The sequence below is a fragment of the Anas platyrhynchos genome, chromosome 28 (genome assembly GCF_047663525.1).
Source record: "Anas platyrhynchos isolate ZD024472 breed Pekin duck chromosome 28, IASCAAS_PekinDuck_T2T, whole genome shotgun sequence".
Taxonomy (NCBI): Eukaryota; Metazoa; Chordata; class Aves; order Anseriformes; family Anatidae; genus Anas; species Anas platyrhynchos.
In genome coordinates this window covers 4,579,646-4,599,210 of record NC_092614.1, presented here as the reverse complement: position 1 = coordinate 4,599,210, position 19,565 = coordinate 4,579,646, and the positions used below count along the sequence as shown (strand labels likewise).

Below are 19,565 nucleotides of genomic sequence, written 5' to 3'. Positions count from 1 at the left end.
GTGCCGTGTGATGACACTCAAGAGAATCTGCTCCATGAGCTTCCCTGGCACTGAGGTCAAACTGACAGTCCTATAGTTCCCTGGGTCTACCCTCCGGCCCTTCTTATAGATGGGCGTCACATTTGCTAGCTGCCAGTCAACTGGGACCTCCCCCGATAGCCAGGACTGTTCGTAAATGATGGTAAGCGACTTGGGCAGCTCCTCTGCCAGTTCTCTCAGTACTCTTGGGTGGATCCCATCCTGCCCCATCGACTTGTATGCATCCAAGTGCTGTAGTAGGTCACCAACCAGTTCTTCGTAGATAGTGAGGGCCACATCCTGCTCCCCATCCCCTTCCAGCAGCTCAGGGTACTGGGTATCCAGAGAACAACCGGTATTGCCGCTAAAGACTGAGGCAAAAAAGGCATTAAGCACCTCTGCCTTTTCCTCATCTCTTGTAACTAAGTTTCCCCCCGCATCCAGTAAAGGATGGAGATTCTCCTTAGTCCTCCTTTTTGTGTTGATGTATTTATAAAAACATTTTTATCTTTAATGGCAGTAGCCAGATTGATCTCCAGATGATCTTTGGCCTTTCTAATTTTGTCCCTGCATATCCTTATAGTCCTCGCAACATCCTTATAGTCCTCCCTAGTGGCCTGCCCTCTTTTCCAAAGATTATAAACCCTCCTTTTCCTCCTAAGCTCAAGCCACAGCTCTCTGTTCAGCCAGGCCAGTCTTCTTCCGCACCAGCTCATCTTTGGGCATGTGGGGACAGACTGCTCCTGTGCCATTAAGATTTCCTTCTTGAAGAGTGCCCAGCCTTCCTGGACTCCTCTGCCCTTCAGAACCACCTCCCAAGGGAAATGAGGCCCATCATCTGACGATAACCCTTCAAGAAGTCCAAATCATGGAATCATAGAATCTTAGAATGGTTTGGGTTGGAAGGGATCCTAAAGATCATCTAATTCCAACCCACCTGCTATGAGTAAGGACACCTCCCACTAGACCAGGTTGTTCAAAGCTCCATCCAACCTGGCCTTGAACACTTCTAGGGAGAGGGCATCCACAACTACTTTGGACAACCTGTTCCAGTGCCTCACCACCCCCACAGAAAAGATTTTTTTCCTAATATCTAATCTAAATCTCCCCTCTTTTGCTTTGAAGCCATTACTCGTTGTCCTATCACTACACTCCCTGATAAAGAATCCCTCCCCTGCTTTCCTGTAGGCTCTATAGGTATTGTAAGGTTGTTGTAAGGTGTCCCTGAAGCCTTCTCTTCCACAGACTGAAGAACTCCCACTCTCTCATCCTGTCTTTGTAGGAGAGGTGCTCCAGACCCTTGATCACCTTCATGGCCCTCCTCTGGACTCATTCTAATACTTCCATGTCCTTCTTGTGCTGGGGGCCCCAGTGCTGAACACAGTACTCTGGATATCTAGGAATTATTTTCTTTTAGCAGAGCTTTTATTACTTGTCTAGCCTGACTGGTGCAGCAGTGAAAAACCTGTTGCCATACTGAAAAGGTATCTACTAAAACAAATAAATATTTGTATTGTCTACATTTTGGCAGTTCAGAAAAATCTGTTTGCCACTGTTCCCGAGGAGTAATACCCCTTTTCATTTCACCTGCAGGAGGCCACCATTGTATTTTAAGATTGTTTACATGGCAAATCTCACACCTTTTCAGTATTATATCTGTGTTTGTTCCTATAGTATATCTTTTGATATTGCTGATCATTGCATCCACTCCCATGCAGATTTCTTCATTTAACTTCTTAAGGAGGTTTTCTATCATTTTGGTTGTTGTAAGAACCTGCCAGTTAGGACTTACCTACAATGCCTCTGCATTTTTTGAAAACTGAAATGTTTCTGCCAGCTGATAATACTTTCCAGAATATTAAGGAGGATCCATATTCAGTTCACACAGTATTAAGGCTCCTGCCACATATTCTTGTAAGGCCACTTTTTTAGCTGCCAAATTGGTCTTTCTGTGTCCTTGAATCACTTCTCCTTGTCCTTTTTCATCAACTTTGCAATGAATTATTGCTAATTCCTTTGGCTTTAAAACCTTCTTGCCCTTTTTGAATATAGAAGTGACTTTTGTTTTCCTCCAGTCTTTGGGCACCTCTCCTAGTCATCATGATTAATCAAGGGTTATCAAGAGTGGCCTCACAATAACATCTTCCAGCTCCCTCAGCACATATATGTGCATCCCATCAGGGCCCCTTGGACTTACATTACATATGTCAAAAAAAAAAAAACAAACAACACACACACACACAAAACAAACAAACAAAAAAAAAGGTCTGAAAGAGAAGTCTGCTGATAACACATAAGAAACATACATAAGAAATATACACATATATGTGTGTATAAGAAATATGAGGGGTGGAAAAGACATAAACACATTTCTAATTACTATGTAGCTGTTATAAGATGAAATGTAACATCCAGGAAATCTTTGCAATGTCCTGGGACCAGCACTGTTTAATATTTTTATCAATGACATAGTGGGATCGCGTGAACCCTCAGCATGTTTGCAGGTGACACCAAGCTGAGTGGAACAGTTGATACAACAGAAGGAAGGGATGCCATCCTAAGGGACTTGGGCAAGCTTGAGAAGTGGGCCCATGTGAACCTAACGAGGTTCAACAAGTCTAAGTGCAAGGTGCTGCACCTGGGTCGGGGCAAACCCAGACAGGAGTACAGACTGGGAGCAGTCTGTACATTGAGAGCAGTCTCTACATTGAGAGCAGCCCTGCAGAAAAGGACTTGGGGGTTCTGGTGGATGAAAGTCTCGACATGAGCTGGTGGTGCGTGGTTGAAGCCCAGGAGGCCAACTGCGTCCTGGGCTGAATCAAAAGAGGAGTGGCCAGCAGGTGGAGGGAGGGGATTGTCTCCTTCTACCCTGCCCTCATGAGGCTCCTCTTGGAGTACTGTGTCCAGTTCTGGAGCCCTCAGTACAAGAAAGATGTTGATCTGTTAGAACGGTTCCAGAGGAGGATCACAAAGTTGATCAGAGGGCCAGAGCACCTCTCCTTGAAGGAAGGCTGAGTTCAGCCTACAGAAGAGAAGGCTCTGGGGTGACCTCGTTGTGGCCTTTCAATACTTAAAGGGAACTTATAAAAAAGATGGAAAGCAACTTTTTGCTTAATGTGAAAAAATAGAAAATCTTTGCAATGTAGGGTGTGATATTTGTGAACTTGCTTTTCCAAGTGAAAGGGACCAAGAATGTGGAAAGCAAAACCACAAACAACATCCCAGTATGCAGTATGATATATGAGGGTGTTGAAATAAGGTGTGTTGAAAACAGCCTTGATTTTTCTGTTATAGTCAGCTCATTCACAGCTTCCTGGTACATAAAATATTCTTTTTAACTGCAGCTGAATTTCCTGTTTCCTTCTTAGGAAGAACCCCAGAAACTGCTTCTCCACATGTGCTTTTTAACAAGACCAGATGAAAGTAACTGGAGAAGCAAGCAATGAGTTTTGTGCAGACAGTTACAGTGGTAACAGTGGGCACATGCTTAATTTCCTCCCTAATTTTTAAAAAAGGATGCCAGGACTCATTTTGAGTGTTGGAAAAGACTGCTGTGCCAAGTTACATCTTATGCCTGGGCATCTTGAAGAATCAATAAAATGATGCTTATTGCTTACCATGTCTGCATTGCAAAACCCAGGGCTTTACAACCTTTGGTTGCAGGACCTTGACAGTGCTGAATGCTCTGCAGTGATCATCCATTTTGTTATTCGATGAGTACATCTGTCTATGCATAGACATGCCAACACAGAAACTACTGACTTAATACATGATTATGTTTTATACAGTTTGTTAAACGGTGACCCTCTTTTACAATGTTGTTATCCTAGGATTTGGCTGTGATCAGTATAGTATGCTATATACTGGTTGACAAAGTGTTATACTTCTCATATTAATGAAAAACCGTATTTGCTGCTGGAAAAATGAGTCATGATACCAGGCAAAAATGAATATTGAAGCATGGCCATACTAGGACATACTAATTCTCTACTGGATACCGGTAGTGGCCTTGTAGATCCTGATGGAGATAATTAAGAAGTAGGCAGGAACATAGTGATATCCCACTTCGCATTCTCTAATAATGATTCATGGAACTAGAATATATAGGATAGGACACATGGCCTGGGAAGAGTACAGGGATGCAGTCCAAATGAGCAGGGATGGGATAAGGAAAGCCAAGGCACAGATGGAACCGAGACTGGCAAGGGATGCAAAGAATAACAGGAAGGGGTTCTATGGGTACATTGCTCAGAAAAGAAAAGCCAAGGGGAGTGTACCATCTCTGATGGATGAGAAGGGTGAACTGGTAACAACAGACGCGGAGAAGGCTGAGGTACTCAATAACTTCTTTGACTCAGTCTTCACTGCCAGTCAGGCTTCCCAAGACTCTCGTTTCCCTGAACCTATAGATGGAGGCTGGGAGAGAAAGTCCCACCCACTGTAAGCAAAGAACAGGTTTGAGACCACCTGATGAAACTAAACAAGTAGAAGTCTATGGAGCCTGATACAAACATCCTAGGGTACTGAAGGAATCAGCTGATGTAGGTGCCAAGCCTCTCTCCATCATATTTGAAAAGTCCTGGCAGTCAGGAGAATTTGATGGTAACTGGAAAAAGGGAAACATCACTCCCATTTTTAGAAAGGGTAGAATAGGAACTTACAGGAAATGTGGAGAGCAACTTTTTGCCGAATGAGATAATGACAGGGTAAGAGTTTTTGTTTGATTGTTGGTTTGTTTGTTTGTCTTTAAGTAAAAGAGGGGAGATTTAGATTAGAGATCAGGAGGAAATTATTCACTTAGAGCATGTTAAGGCACTGTAACAGGTTGCCTAGAGAGGTTGTGGATGCCCCATCTCTGGATGTATTCTAGACTAGGTTAGATGAGGCCCTGAGCAACCTGATCTAATGGGTGGCATTTCAGTTTATGACAAGAGGGTTGTAATTAGATGATCTTCAATGTCCCTTCTAACCCAAGCCATTCTATGATTCTATGAATATTTCAGTTTGTTTTGTGTACACATGTGCACACCTGTTCATTACCTTTTGATTAAGTTTGAAATTAGGTAGTTAAATTTGGGTGTTATACCAAAGGGTTATTCATGCTTTATCATAAAACTTCCATTCTCTTTTTAAGAAGCAGAATGCTGGGAATTCATAATAATTTAAATCAGTTTTCTGATTTAAATTATCAAATCAATCTGAGTCAACTAACCATTAATAGCTAGTAAAAGACCAATGTTATCCTAATCAGTTATACAGTAGTAGTATACTACTTGTACACTTATTTAGGCTAACATTGGTCTTTTTGTTGCCTTTGGATGTACACAGTATTTATGAATGTTTTTAGCATAATAAGTCTTGTTCAAATGATAACATTCAATGGCAGTTACGGGAATATGGGCAGTGTTGCTAAGGTGGAGCAACCAAAGCCACCAGTCCGTAAATCATGAATCCCTAGGATTTGTGGTGACTAGCATGATGCAACATGACAATTACTCAATCCTTGTGTTAAACATTACTTTTCTTCTTCCTCCAACCCCCCCCCCCCTCTTCCCCCCCCCCCAGCACACTTGGAAGTAATAAATTCAGCTCCTTTCCAGTTGCAAATTTACTCTGAACTAAAACATTGCTCTTCATACCTTTTTCAAAGATCTATAGGATACCAAGACAGACATCTCAATGGCTACCAAGGTATGCTCTTTCCCTTACCCTAGTTTCCCTCTCTATTTTCTAATTCTTCTTCTGTCTGTTTCATTGTCCATATTCTATGACACTTATGTAATAATGACTTTGAAAATGGATGTCCTATGTACTTCATGCATATGTTACTCTGCAAAGTATTTGTAGGGACTAACCTCAATTTTTTGAGTCTTCCTGTCTAGATAATATCAAAAGATAAACCTCCAAAACATAAATGAGAGCAAGGATAGGATTCATCTCACTGACTGCAAACATCTGCAACATAGATTTCTACATATGAGCTAATCACGAATGCATTTCATAGTGAAGTGGAACAGTGCAACAGTATCTCTGGAGTGTATGAAATATGGTTCAGGAGTGGTATTCTAGAAGAGGTTGTTTCTCTCCATTGGTGTTAAGGGACATTAGTGTTAATGTCAAGAAATGTTAACGGCTATAACTGACATGGAGAAGGCTGAGGTACTCAACAACATTTTGCCTCAGTCTTCACAGGCAACTGCTCATTCAATACCTGCCAGGTCACAGAATCTCAGGGCAGGGCCTGGGGGAATGAAGTCCCACCTCTGTAGGAGAAAGCAAGGTTCGATACCAGAATCTGAATATGTACAAGTTGATGGGGCCTGATGAGTTGCATCCAGGGATGCTGAGGGAACTGGGAGATGGAGTTGCTAAGTGTATAAGGAATTGGCTGGATGGTCACATTAAAACAGTTGCAGTCAATATCTCAATGTCCAGGTGGAGACCAGTGATGAGTGGTGTCTCATCCCCTCAGGGTTCTATTTTGGGAATTCAGCCAAGCCAAGTGTAAGGTTCTGCACCTGGGTTCAGGCAATCACAAATATCAATACAGACTATGTGATGAATGGATTGAGAGCAGCCCTGCAGAAAAGGAGTTGGGGGTACTGGTGGATGAAACACTTGACATGAACTGGTAATGTGTGCTTACAACCCAGAAAGCCAATTTTATTCTGGGCTGTATCAAAAGCCCATGGCCAGCAGATCAAGGGGGATGATTCTCCCAATCTCTTCTGCTTTCATGATATCCTGCTAGGTATACTGCATCCAGCTCTGTGGCCCCCAGCACAAGAGAGACATGGACCTATTACAGACAGTTCAGAGGAGAACCACAAAAATGATCAGAGCATGGAACACTTCTCCTATGAAGATAGATTGAGAGAGCTGGGGTTATTTGAATTAAAGAAGTCTCCTTCTCTAAGGAAGAGGAGAGAGCAATAAAGGGAGACCTTATAGAGGTCTTCCAATACTTACAGAAAGCCTCCAGGAAAGATTGGGAGATGCTTTACCATGGTGTGTAATGAGAGGACAAGGGGCAAGGTTTTCAAACTAAGAGAGAGTAAATTTAGATTGGATATAAGGAAGTAATTCTTCACAATGAGGGTGGTGAAGCACTGGGACAGGTTGCCTAGAGAAATTGTGGATGCTCCCTCCCTGGAAGTGTTTATGGCCAGCTTAGATGGGGCTTTGAGCAACATGGCCTAGTGGAAGGTATGTCTTCCCAGACACGCCACGAGTGTTGGAACTAGACAATCTTTAAAGGTCCCTTCCAACCAAAACTGTTCAGTGTTTGTGCGATTCTATGACTCTATTATGTTCAGGTATGTAGATCTCAGGGTGAAATCTAAGTGAAATGAAGTAAACTTAAGTGAAATGAATGCTGCCACAAACATATATCAGATCTATAAGAGAAACCTGGGTAAGTTATATTTCTTTAGGCCTTTATGATCATTAGTTCCAGTTAGACATTTGTTTTTAACTGAAAGATATATCATTGACTCAAGGAAATCAATTGTTGAATTCGGCTGCAGTTGATAAATTGTTTCAACAAGAATTCTGCCCCTTCTATCCTCTATTTAAAGTATACTTGAAAAATGAGTTCTCTGATCTTCTTTTTGATGATGTTAGGTATTAAATCAGGGTAAACATTGGTTAGTCTGTGGAGAGCTGGATCATATGTATGGATACCGTATATTAATTTTTATGTAGTGAGAAATGGTTTTACCCTGAATGTGTTTCACTTTTTATGCCAGAATGATAATGAAGTTCGTGTGTCTAGCGATCTCTCAGAAGGTGAGATAAAAGCCATTCAGAAGAGAAGAGAAAGAGTGAAGACGTGCCTGCATGAATTACTTGATGTTCATTTTGATGAGGTAAGCACTGACAATCATGTTAAGGTAAAAAGGATAACACTCCCATGATGTAACACAGACTGTCATTTGAAGTGAGGTCAAATTATTGACCTCAAGAAAATTAACTGTATATCAGCCAAAACCAGCACAACATCACATGGTATGAAATATTCCTTTAGTCCATCTGGGTCAGTTGTCCCATACCTATTATATTGCCTTCTAGCCTCCTGCCTCCTAGCCTCCTGCTCACCCACAGCCTGCTTTCGGGGGGTGGAGTGCGAAAGAGAGAGTCTTGATGCTGTGGCAGCACTGTTCAGTAACAGTCAAATTATTGGTGTGTTATTAGTACCACTCTAGCCTCAAATCCAAAATACAGCACCATATTGGCTTCTATAAAGAAAGTTGACTCTAATCTAGTCAAATGCAGTACAGCATGTGTCTTTAGAAATGTCTTGGCTGGCTATAATAGTTCTATCTTTCACTTTTGGAAAAAAAATAAAAAATAAAGGTCTTGGTGACGGAAAGGGAACAGAGAAACACAGTACATACTTCTCAAGATACAGTTATATTTTGAAGCAACGTCACAGAAACATAGTCAGAACAAAACTGCGTATCAGAAAGACAAGTGCGGTTCATTCATGGTGGGACAATATAAAGGAGAATATAATTTGTGACCGTTATGTAAAGGGAAAAGAGAAATAGGGGAAAGCAGGTAGATTATGGAATGTGTCCTAAACAAAACTAACAGGTGAGGTGAGAACTTCAAGGGCCCTTATCCCTGACTGTTTGTTAAGCCTTTGCTCTAAAAAGAGTGCATCAAGATTAACCTTTATGTACTGGTGTTTTCTGTCTTCCTCTCCTCAGGATAAAGTACCTAACATTGTTGTTCTGGGATCAGGAGGAGGCCTGCGTGCTATGATAGCCCTGCTGGGAACCTTGGTGGAGCTGAAAAATCAGAATATCTTGGATGCTGTCATGTATCTGTGTGGGGTGTCAGGATCCACTTGGTAGGTACCTGTTGACTGGTGTGATAGTAGTGAACTGCTTCATAGATTCAGTAGCAATATGACCTTTCTTCACTGTTCAGAACCCTGTATGGGGCTCACAACTGATGAACCTGATGAACTGATGAACAGGTGAGATGTGGCCTGTAAAGGGGTGGGAGGCACAGGAAATACTTATAATATCACCTACAGTCCAGCAAGACTGATCTGTCATCCCTAGAGAGGAAGAGCCTCTCAATTAAGCTAACTCTGTCTTACCTTCTTGAAGCTATAATTCCCCTTATTTAGAGGTTAATGGTGATGAGGAGAGCAGAAAAGTGACAACCAGCCAGGAAAATATTGAAAACTTCTGGGTACCATACTACTCAGAAGTAAAGGGGCTTGTTTAATAGAGGTTATGTAACGTTTAGAAAGGGCCTATAAAACTTAGCTACATCTTTCGAGTGTATGTGAATGACTCAAGGTGCATAAATGTAAACACCTAGTACCATTTTACCTACTTTGCCTGCCCCTTGCCTGTTGGGAAAAGCACTGGGTCTCCTACATATACTGCATCAAATCTACTAAATTTGTAGTGATGTCTCTAACACATGACACGTTAAATAACGTTATATATATGCATGGTTATTCTCTTGAATTTTGTACTTGATTTACTTTTCAGATGTATCTTTTATGCAATGGAAAGAAACGACATTTGGGAACAGGAGCCATTTTACTTTAAAGTCTGTGTGCACCATTGTCAGCGACATGCATGGATTGTTGCACACTTAATTTAGACAACTAAATACATGTGCCTGTATGTACACCTATATACACCTAGCCTTCTCTTTTATTTAAGGGGATAGGTTTATGATCTGTAAAGATAGACTTATAGCAACAGCTTAGATGTTATAGAAGAAAATTCTGGTTTTCTTCAGGTGGTTCACAAGGACACAGGTCTACAGCTCCTGTGGAAGTCTTGGACACTTTACACCTCAAGTGTCACTATCTGTGGTTAGGAGCCCTATGTGGTGTCTGCAGTAATCCCAAACATCTTCACAGTAGACGGATAGGATGCCAGCCAGAACGACCTAGACAGACTTGACAGGTGGGCCTCTTTGAACCTCATGAAGTTCAACAAGGCCAAGTGTACGGTCCTGCTTCTGGTCTTGGGCAACCCTAAGCACAAATACAGGCTGTGCTGTGAATGGGCTGATAATAGCCCCGAGGAGGAGTTGGCAGTGTTGCTGGATGAAAAACTCAACAGGAGCTGGCAATGTGTGCTGGTAGCCCAGAAAGCCAAGCCCATATCCTGGGTTGCATCAAAACAAACATGGCCAGTAGGTTGAAGGAGGTGATTCTCTCCCTCTTCTCTGCTCTCATGAGACCCCATCTAGAGAACAGTATTCAGCTCCAACATAAGAAAGACATGGACCTGTTAGATCAGGTCTAGAAGAGAGTCACGAAGATGATCAGAGGGCTGGAGCACCTCTTCTACAAAGACAGGGTGAGGGAGTTGTGGTTGTTCAGCCTGGAGAAGAAATGGCTCCAGGGAGTCCTTACAGCAGCCTTCCAGTATTTAAAGAGGGCCTCATGAGAAAGCTGAAGAGGAACTCTTTAACAGAGAGTGTAGTGATAGGACAAAGCATAATGTTTTTAAACTAAAAGAAGTAGGTTTAAATTAGATATATTAAGATGAAATGTCAGTCTGAGTTTGGTGCTGGGAAAGCTTGTGGAGCAGCTTATCTTGAGTGCCATCACACAGAACTTGCAGGACAACTCTGGCCCAGGGTTGATCAGGCCCTGACAAGGTCCAGTCAGCATGGGTTTATCAAAGGCAGATCCTGCTTGACAAACCTGATCTCCTTCTATGACAAGGTGATGTGCTCAGTGGACAAGGGAAAGGCTGTAGATGTGGTCTACCACATCACCTTCACCTTCAGTAAGGCTTTTGACACTGTTTCCCACAGCATTCTTCTAAAGAAGTTGGCTACTCAAGGCTGGGACAGGTGTATGCTTTGTTGGGTTAAAAACTGGCTGGGTATCTGGGCCCAAAGAGTTGTGGTGAATGGAGTTAAATCCAGTTGGAGGCTGGTCACTCGTGGTGTCCTCCAGGGCTCAGTATTGGGGCTAGTTGTCTTCAATATCTTTATCAGTGATCTGGATGAGGGAATCGAGTGTACCCTCAGTAAGTTTTCAGATGACACCAAGTTAGGCACGAGTGTTGATCTGCTCAAGGGTAGGAGAGCTCTGTAGAGGAATCTGGATAGACTGGACTGATGGGCTGAGGCCAACTGTATGAGGTTCAACAAGTCTAAGTGCTGGGTCCTGCACCTGGGGCACAACAACTCCAACCAGTGCTACAGGCTTGGGGGAGAGTGGCTGGAGAACTGCCCGGCAGATAGGGACCTGGGGGTATTGGTCACTAGCCATCTGAATACAAGCCAGCAATGTGCTCAGGTGGCTAAGAAGGCCAAAAGCATCCTGGCTTGTATCAGAAATAGTGTGGTCAGCAGGACTAGGGAAGTGATTTTCCCCTTGTACCCATCTCTGGTATGAACACCATGAACATAGTGTTCAGTTTTGGGCCCCTCACTACAAGAAGGACATCGAGGTGCTGGAGCATGCCCAAAGAAAGGCAACAAAGCTGGTGAAGGCTCTAGAGAACCCAAAGAAGGGCAACAAATCTGGTGAAGGGTCTAGAGAACAAGTCTTATGAGGAGCAGCTGAAGGAGCTGGGGTTATTTAGTGTATAGAAAAAAAGGCTCAGGGAGACCTTATGGTACTTTACAATTACCTTAGAAGAGGTTGTAATGAAGTGGGGATCAGTCTCTTCTCCCAAACACCAAGTGATAAGATGAGGGGAAATGGCCTCAAGCTTTGCCAGAGGAGATTTAGGTTGGATATTAGGAGAAATTTCTTTACTGAAAGGGTTGTGTGGCATTGGCTGCCCAGGGAAGTGGTTGAGTCACCATCTCTGGAGGTCTTCAAAAAACATTTTGATGCACAACTTAGAAACATGGCTTAGTGGTGAACTTGTCAGTACTAGGTTAAATGTTGGACTAGATGACCTTAGAGGTCTTTTCCAACTTGAATAATTCTATGATTCTATGAAGTGCTTGACTATTACAGTAGTGAGGCACTAGAACAGATTTCCCAGAGAAGTTGTGGATGTCCCATCCCTGCAGATGTTCAAGGCCAGATTGGACTTTGGGCAACCTGATCAAGTGGGAGTTGTCTGTGCCCATTAAAGGGAGAGATTGAACTAGATTATCTTTAGGGTCACTTCCACCTCAAAATATTCTATGATTCTATGATTTTATGATCTTCATTGTGCAGAGTCAACACACAGACAACAGGCTGCTCTTGATGAAGAAAGTAATTCTATACACCTTAATTTATTAGGTGTTATTAGGGCCATAGAGTTGGTCTTGGAACAGTCTGAACCCTTCACATCTCTATAAGTAGTTAGCAGAGATGATATTTTAGTAGGATATGATGCCACACTGCAAATGTACCAAATTTATTGGTCCTAATAACAGACTAAAAATTTCACAAGTTTGTAAAAATGGTGACATGATGTAATTCATTTTACTTAAGTTTGTTCCATGTTCTTTAATGGATTATCTGTTTCTTAGCAGGCTTCACATCTTTCCCACTAAAGATTTATGCAAAATCTGTATTCCTACAGCAATTTACCCTAAATAAATGGCATGTAACCACCTGAAATTCAGTTTCATGTCATCTAACTAATTAAATGACATTATCAGAATGTAAGTGGGAAGCAAATGATCAAGGAACAATGATATCCTTCTATGCTGCAAAGTTCCTTGCTTGTGGAGAAGCCTATGAGTTCTTTTTCTTCACATACATTTTTTAAATCATTCCAACATCTGCATGCACATCGAAAGGAAAAAAAAAATCAAAGCTCTATTCATTTCCCTCTTTACTAGAAAACAGATTTTTCTTTCTCCTTAAAAGGTGCATGTCCATGCTGTATACAGATTCTAAATGGTCAGAAAAATTGTCCCTGGAAGAGAATCTGATCAATATTCTCACAGTGGACAGTTGGGATATTTCGAAGGCAATAGACTATTTAGAGGAGTCATCAGAAGATGAAAATTACTCACTCACTGATGTCTGGACCTGTGTTGTATACAAAATACTGCATCAGGTAAGAAACTAATTACAAACACCTTGGGAATGTTTTGAACATCTCAAAGTAATTGCAACTGAATTTGACTTTGGTGAATGTTTTGAGGAGTTGTATAAGTTGAAGCAACATTTTAGAGCATTATGTCTGATCTCTAGATATGTAAAGGTAGAGAGGTTAATCCAACTCTATTCTCCAAAGTGGGGTTGTCCCCAGTAGTACAGAAGAGAGGAACAACAACTGATGTTCATACTTATTTTTCAGTTTGATGAGAAGGAGCTGACTGATTACAAGGATGCCTCAGAGAGTGGAATAAACCCTTACCCAATTTACGCAGCAGTGGATAAGGAAAAACTGAATGAAGCGTGTGCGGGTGCAAGCTCTCCAGGTAAATATGGGTTCATCTTACTGTATTTTAAATACCATCAGATATCTTAAATACCATTAGGTTCCCTTAAAGCAATGGCAGACAGAAACTGTGCTTATACCCAACCCCATTTTGACAAATGATGGAGAAAAAGAGGCACTTCCAGGGGCTGAATCACATTCTGTAAAGGTCTCTTGCATGATAGGAGAGTGAGACAGCTCCAGAACAGAATAGACTAAACAGATTAGATAAGACATCAATAAAATAGATCTTCAAAATGTAGGTTTTAGATTAAATTTTATGCAGGTCTCATGTAGCAGCAATTTAAGATGTATGAATTCCTTTACGGTAAATCACAAATTAGTTTTTATGTTTTTTTTGTTTTGTTTTGTTTTGTTTTTTCCTTAGCAGCTTTTTATCATTAGTTAATCATTATCATATTTAATAGAAGAAGTCAGTAGCGTCTGCTGCAGTCCATACAGTGACTTAGTTAAAGATTTGTAAATAGCAGTGCTCACACACAAGGTATTAGTAATTTCTGTAGAGCAAGGGACTGGTGATTTCTATACAACAAGGGATTGGGGGATTTCTAAACTCAACCCATTGAGTTTCGCGATCAAGTACTTTTCTTTTGTTGAAGTACTCACCCTCGCCTGACTCAGCTTATTCAGCAGAAAATCATTGAACCTCAAGGAGTCTGCCCTAATAGGCATCCCTTCTCAGGGAAAGATCCTAGGTCACAGCCCACTGTGGTCCTGGAGAGCTCAAGGGGGCTTTTTGCTTAGGACCGGTATTTATAGGACTGTGAGATGAATGGCTTTGGTCAGTATTTTTCCATTCTGGCCACAATTCAGGTTAGGTAATCCTTGTGCTGCCAAACCAACCATACAATTCCAGTACTTTCCAGATTGTACAGTTCAGGTAGCCAGGTAGCAGGAGTTCCAGGTTAAGTTAGGGAGTGCCTAATCATCCCAACTCACTGCACTTGTAACAATGGCAATCCTGACATTGAAGAGTTGCTGGAGGTGAGGGAGTGAGGTGGAGGGAGGGTCTGCACCACCACAATGTAGAAGCTGGAATATAGACATTTGGTGCCATCATAGAACTCCTTGGCCTCCATCTGAGTATTCAGAGGGGCTCAGTTCTTTTGTAAAGTTCTCTCTATTCACATTTGAGAATCCTTTTGTCACAAAAGTGACTCGGGATGTTCTGTGACACAGGGGGAATTTGTACCTCCTTTTAGTAAACGTTTTTAGTCAGATTTAGTCATGATCATGAGACAGCTGCTCAATTAGGGAAATGAGCGGGAGAGAGCACACACACAAAATTTGCAGTAGTTTATATACGATTTGCAATAAAGCACTATGCAAACATATACAATCATATTGTTACAGCAGTCCCAACTCTGCAAAACATCTTCCCTTATTCCATGCAAAACAGAGCTTTGGCACAGGACAGGTGTGGGCCTTGGGTTGGCACCAATCCTTTGTTATGTGTTCCTGAGACCTTGATCTTCTCTGAAGCTGATTTTTTCTCAAAACAGGAATTTTGGTGTTTCTCTCAAATAATCTGTTTGTTGTTCCCAGCCCATCAGATGAAAGTTCTTAGGCCAACGTTTATAGCTCTGGGCAGAGACAAAGTGGTTAGGTCCTAACTTCTAGGCAGAAGGTCTAACCCTTTCATTGCAGAGCACGTAGCACAGAGCAGCAGAGTGGTTAACCCCTGCCTCAGTCTTACCATACTCTGCCTACTTCACCTACTCCTCTATAACAGTATGGGCTTCCTTTCCATCCTACATCATAACAGTCAGCTCCAGGCAGATGACTCAGTTCAGGATAGGTCCCTGGTACCATAAGTCCCTGGTAACATATATGCAGGTACTTGAATCAAGCCTTTTCTCTTCTCTTCACTGACACTAAAGTGTATTAGGGCAGTCACGCCACATGAGCAGAAGGACTCTCTTAGTTTATAAGCATTAAGAGGCCTATGAGCACATCTGAGAGATTTATTCAGAGCTGTACAATTTGACGGATGATCTGCAGGAATCCCAGACCTTTCAGGTATAGTAGTTGGAGGCCAGGTTATAAAGGATATCAAGAGCATAACAAGCAGCAGGCATAGCATGCTACGACTTTTTTGTTCCCCATATGAAAATTCATCTTTGTCAGATAAAGTCAGGTGATTTAAGAAAGGAAAAGAAAAACAACCTGAATGCTATCTTGGGACGGTGAGGTCAGCTATACTTCTGAATATTGTGTGACAAAACACAATATTCTTTGATTTTCTCAGGGACCTGGTTTGAATTCACTCCACATGAGGCTGGATATACTGCCTTGGGTGCTTTTGTGAGTACAGAGAACTTTGGAAGTAAATTTGAAAACGGTAAACTGATGGAGAAGAAAAAGGAAAAAAACATTTGTTACATGCAAGGTAAATCTTCCTGATTCTTCTTTGCAGAATTATCTATCTATATATATTTGTATTCTGTATATATATACAGGTATATATGGATATATATATGTATGTATATATAAACAGGTATACTATTCTGTATCTTTCTGCAGGTTATAATAATGTAGCTATTATTGTACTTTATTTGTGTGTATATATTACGTATGCATGCATTATAATGGAGAATTCTGGAGACCAGTTTGTCTCTCTTTAAACGTCCAAATGGGAACATCTGAATACCTCTCTACTCTCCACTACCTAAACTGACCAGTTTTATGTGGTCATTAAGGAAAATTAGAGACCTACATCCTAGATTAATGAAGTTAGTAAAATATTCCCAGCCTAACTGTCTAAATGTTTTATAATCTCAGCATGTTTACTTTACAGGGAGTGATGCTTCCCAAATCAGATGCACCCTGTGAGGACTGGTTCCCCCTATTATTTTGATTTGTTTCACTCTGTTTCAGTCCAGGTGCCAAATCTTTTTATTCCCTACCTACAGCTGCAAATCTCATCTCACTTGTCTATGACACATCTAAATATGTGTATCACCCTTAAACACATCTTGCATTTAATCACTTCATGCCCCAGTCTCCTCAGAACACGCGCTTGGCATCATTCCCTCTAGGAAAAAAACAAAAACAAAAACAAAACAAAACAAACAAACAAACAAACAGAAAATCCACTCTAATTCTGGCTATTTAATTAATTCAGACAGAAAAAAAAATAAATAATCAAAACACAGTGAAGAAATGAAGAGTACTTATGGCTCTGGGCTCATGTGTGGGGTCTGTCCAGGGAAGTGTTCAACCAAGAGTTCTACAGTGTGAGAGTATTCAGTGTTTGCCATGGGATACTGGCCTTAATGTAAAAAAATAAAAAATAATTAAAAAAATAGCCCCCTGAACTGTAGACCTGGCATGAGGAAGAAGGAATAAATCAGATTTTGAGCTGTATAATCCAGTGGACAATAAGGGAAAACCAAGCAAGTAGTTTTGATTTAGTTTTCTACCTTATAGGTTTTGAAAGTTAGGTAAGAGGAGTGTACTATTGAAAGGCAATCTTGGATTGAAATCTTAGTAAGACAAACATAAAACAAGCACTTTAACTACATTTTCTTTTTTTTTTTTTTCTTTTTTTTTTTCTTTCAGGCTTATGGGGGAGTGCTTTGGGAAGCATGGAAGAAAATCTAAAGGCTATACGAGGTACTCTATTTTTTTCTGTTGCCTCTGTGTTCAAATTACTTGTTGCATCTGCTAAAATTGAGCATATACTTCAAATTACCCTTGAGTAATCCTTGCAGTCCTCTAGTTTCAAACAAGAACATGGCTATGCCTAACAGAAGCTCTACTGGTACCCCATTTTTCCTTCTCTCAGCATTCAGTAGAATCACAAGGAATTTGGTGGAGGTAGTTTGAAATACTTTTATGGAGAGTGGCAAGAATGGAAGAATATTTTGTGATGAAATATTGAAATCTTTCTGATTTAAAAACAAGACATAAAACACAAGAATCATTCAGCCTAGTGTGTATTTCCCTGTGTGAGCTACCCCGAAGACACAACTTACAGAAGCATTCTACAGATGCACCAGTTTGCACAACAGCTCACACAAAAGGGCACACAGAAAAGGGCCAGCAGCTGTACTGAGGACAGCATCCACACCATCAGCAACCACAGCCACACGTGACAGGGCATGGTTTCTAGTACCTGCTGATAATATTAAGAGTCCTCAATCAAAATGGAGCTATAGAAGGAGAATTAATCTCTCTGACTGCAGGGAGTGCTTGCAACCTTTTACTGAGGCTCAGGAACAGGAGATGGTCTTCCAGCTGCAGGAGAACTGTGCTTGTTGAGGACCTGTGCCTCAAAGTAGAGGGTCTGTGGGAGGAGGTCAGCAGGCTTCACAGCATCAGAGATGGTAAGAAAAAGATTGGTCAGATCTGGCACAAGCTGGAAGCTTTTGGCACTAAGAAGAAAGCTCCTGCTCCCCCTGGAAATTTGCAATTAAAGAATAGATTTAGAACTCTTATAAAAGAGGAAGGACTGGGAGAATGAGAGTCTGAGCTCTGTCTCAAATGAAACTCTGTGTCAAATAAGCCTGTGCCACCTACAAAAGAAAGCGGTAATTTACAGTACTGAGAGACTCTGTGCCACAGTGAGTAGACACCTCCGTGTACCCAACTGTTCTCTTGTCTGGAGAGGTTTGCTGAGGGCTTGGATTCATGAACGTACGGAAATATAGCTGTTTCTTCTGTGAACCTGATGTTATCACCCTCCACAGTTCATCCACATGGGCATTAAAGATACTGCTAATTGAGACTTGAAGTGTCAATCATGACTACATTTGGTGTGGGATGTTAAGGGCAACAAGAAGGGCTTTGTAGGTATATAATCATCAAAAGGAAGACTAGGTAAAATGTGGACCTGCTGCTGAAATGGAGGCAGGCAGGAATCCTGGTGGCAAAGGACATGCATAAAGTTGAGTTACTTGGTCCTTCTTTGCTTCACTCTTTATCTGACACTTAAAACACAGATCTATGAGTGATGAACAGAACCAGTAGGAGAATAGTGCTCTTCTAGAGTGCCTGCCAGAAGACAGGGGAGATCTTTCAAGGAATCTAAAATGGAACTGTACTTACATTTACATTTAAGTGCAAGGCTAGATTTCTTGATGTCTTTTACGGAAAGACAGTGACTATTTTATGAGAAGGGGTATTCTTACTTTAATTATCTTTTTATTTCTTTCAAGACTATATCGAGTGGTTGTTACGAAGGTTACTAAGTTCCTGTGAGACGAGGACATGCAGCCCATGTGGATATGGTCATGGTAGGTTATTGTGAGTCTTTGTGCTTTTTCGCCTTTTTTTTTTTTTTTTAAATTAAACACTCTGATTTGCTTTCCACATGTAATCCCTTAGGGGACTGTTAGGATTGTCAGGCAAGGTACAAGGAAATCCAGGCCTTTTCCCCCCTCTCACACATGTAATAATTTGTAAGGTCTTCAACACGTAACTAATTCCCATTTACTCCAACTTTTGCTACTCCTCCTGCTGTTGTGTTTCATGGAGCTTTTCTTCCAGAATGAAAACAAAGACTATTTCTATACTGGTATGATTGTATAGCCATCCAGATGTGAAAAGCTCAGTGTTAGATGTTTTTATTGTCAGCAGGGAGAAATATTCACTTTGCTACATGGTTCCTCTCACCAGTTTAAACTTCTTTAGGATAAGACAAATGAGGGCATGCTTTCTACAGATTCCATCTGATACAATGACTACATCTTCACTAATTCATGTTAGTTACCATCTACTTAGATCAATACCACCATGCTGATGCCTGTTAAGATAAATTCCACCCTGATGTAACTTCTATCTTGTCTTTTTTAGAAGGTATATCAAATACCACCGAGTTTTCTCAGGCTGCTTTGCTTCTACTAGAACTTCAGCCGTGTGCCGTAAGTGGGAGAGATCCTGAAGAAGTCTTCAATAAATTGTTGAAAATATTGTCAGGCAAGTGAATGTGCATCCTAATAAATGTGCCTTAAAGTACATAAGACTTGTGTGATGAAAACAAAGGAGGGAAGAATAGAGAGCTGTGTTAATCTGTGCAAAGAAATAGAAAAGGAATTTAGAGGCAAGTATTGCACATTAATGCTTACCGTAATGGTGATGCTCTCCCCACCCCATTTAGAAAAATTCACAGGTTTTTCTACAAATCCTGTGATTTATTACAAAAGCCCACATGCA

General features: G+C 41.2%; 1 protein-coding gene across 1 annotated transcript; it reads left to right on the top strand.

The window, feature by feature from the left end:
• The first annotated feature begins 5,587 nt into the window (after positions 1–5,587).
• Positions 5,588–19,345, top strand: LOC119714114 (cytosolic phospholipase A2 gamma). The gene is made up of 9 exons (XM_038168881.2): positions 5,588–5,709; positions 7,767–7,886; positions 8,730–8,872; positions 12,830–13,022; positions 13,266–13,389; positions 15,658–15,798; positions 16,971–17,024; positions 18,569–18,646; positions 19,206–19,345. Exons 1-9 carry the CDS (start codon positions 5,698–5,700, stop codon positions 19,334–19,336), a joined length of 996 nt encoding a protein of 331 aa, XP_038024809.2. The 5' UTR covers positions 5,588–5,697; the 3' UTR covers positions 19,337–19,345.
• Positions 19,346–19,565: the final 220 nt, after the last annotated feature.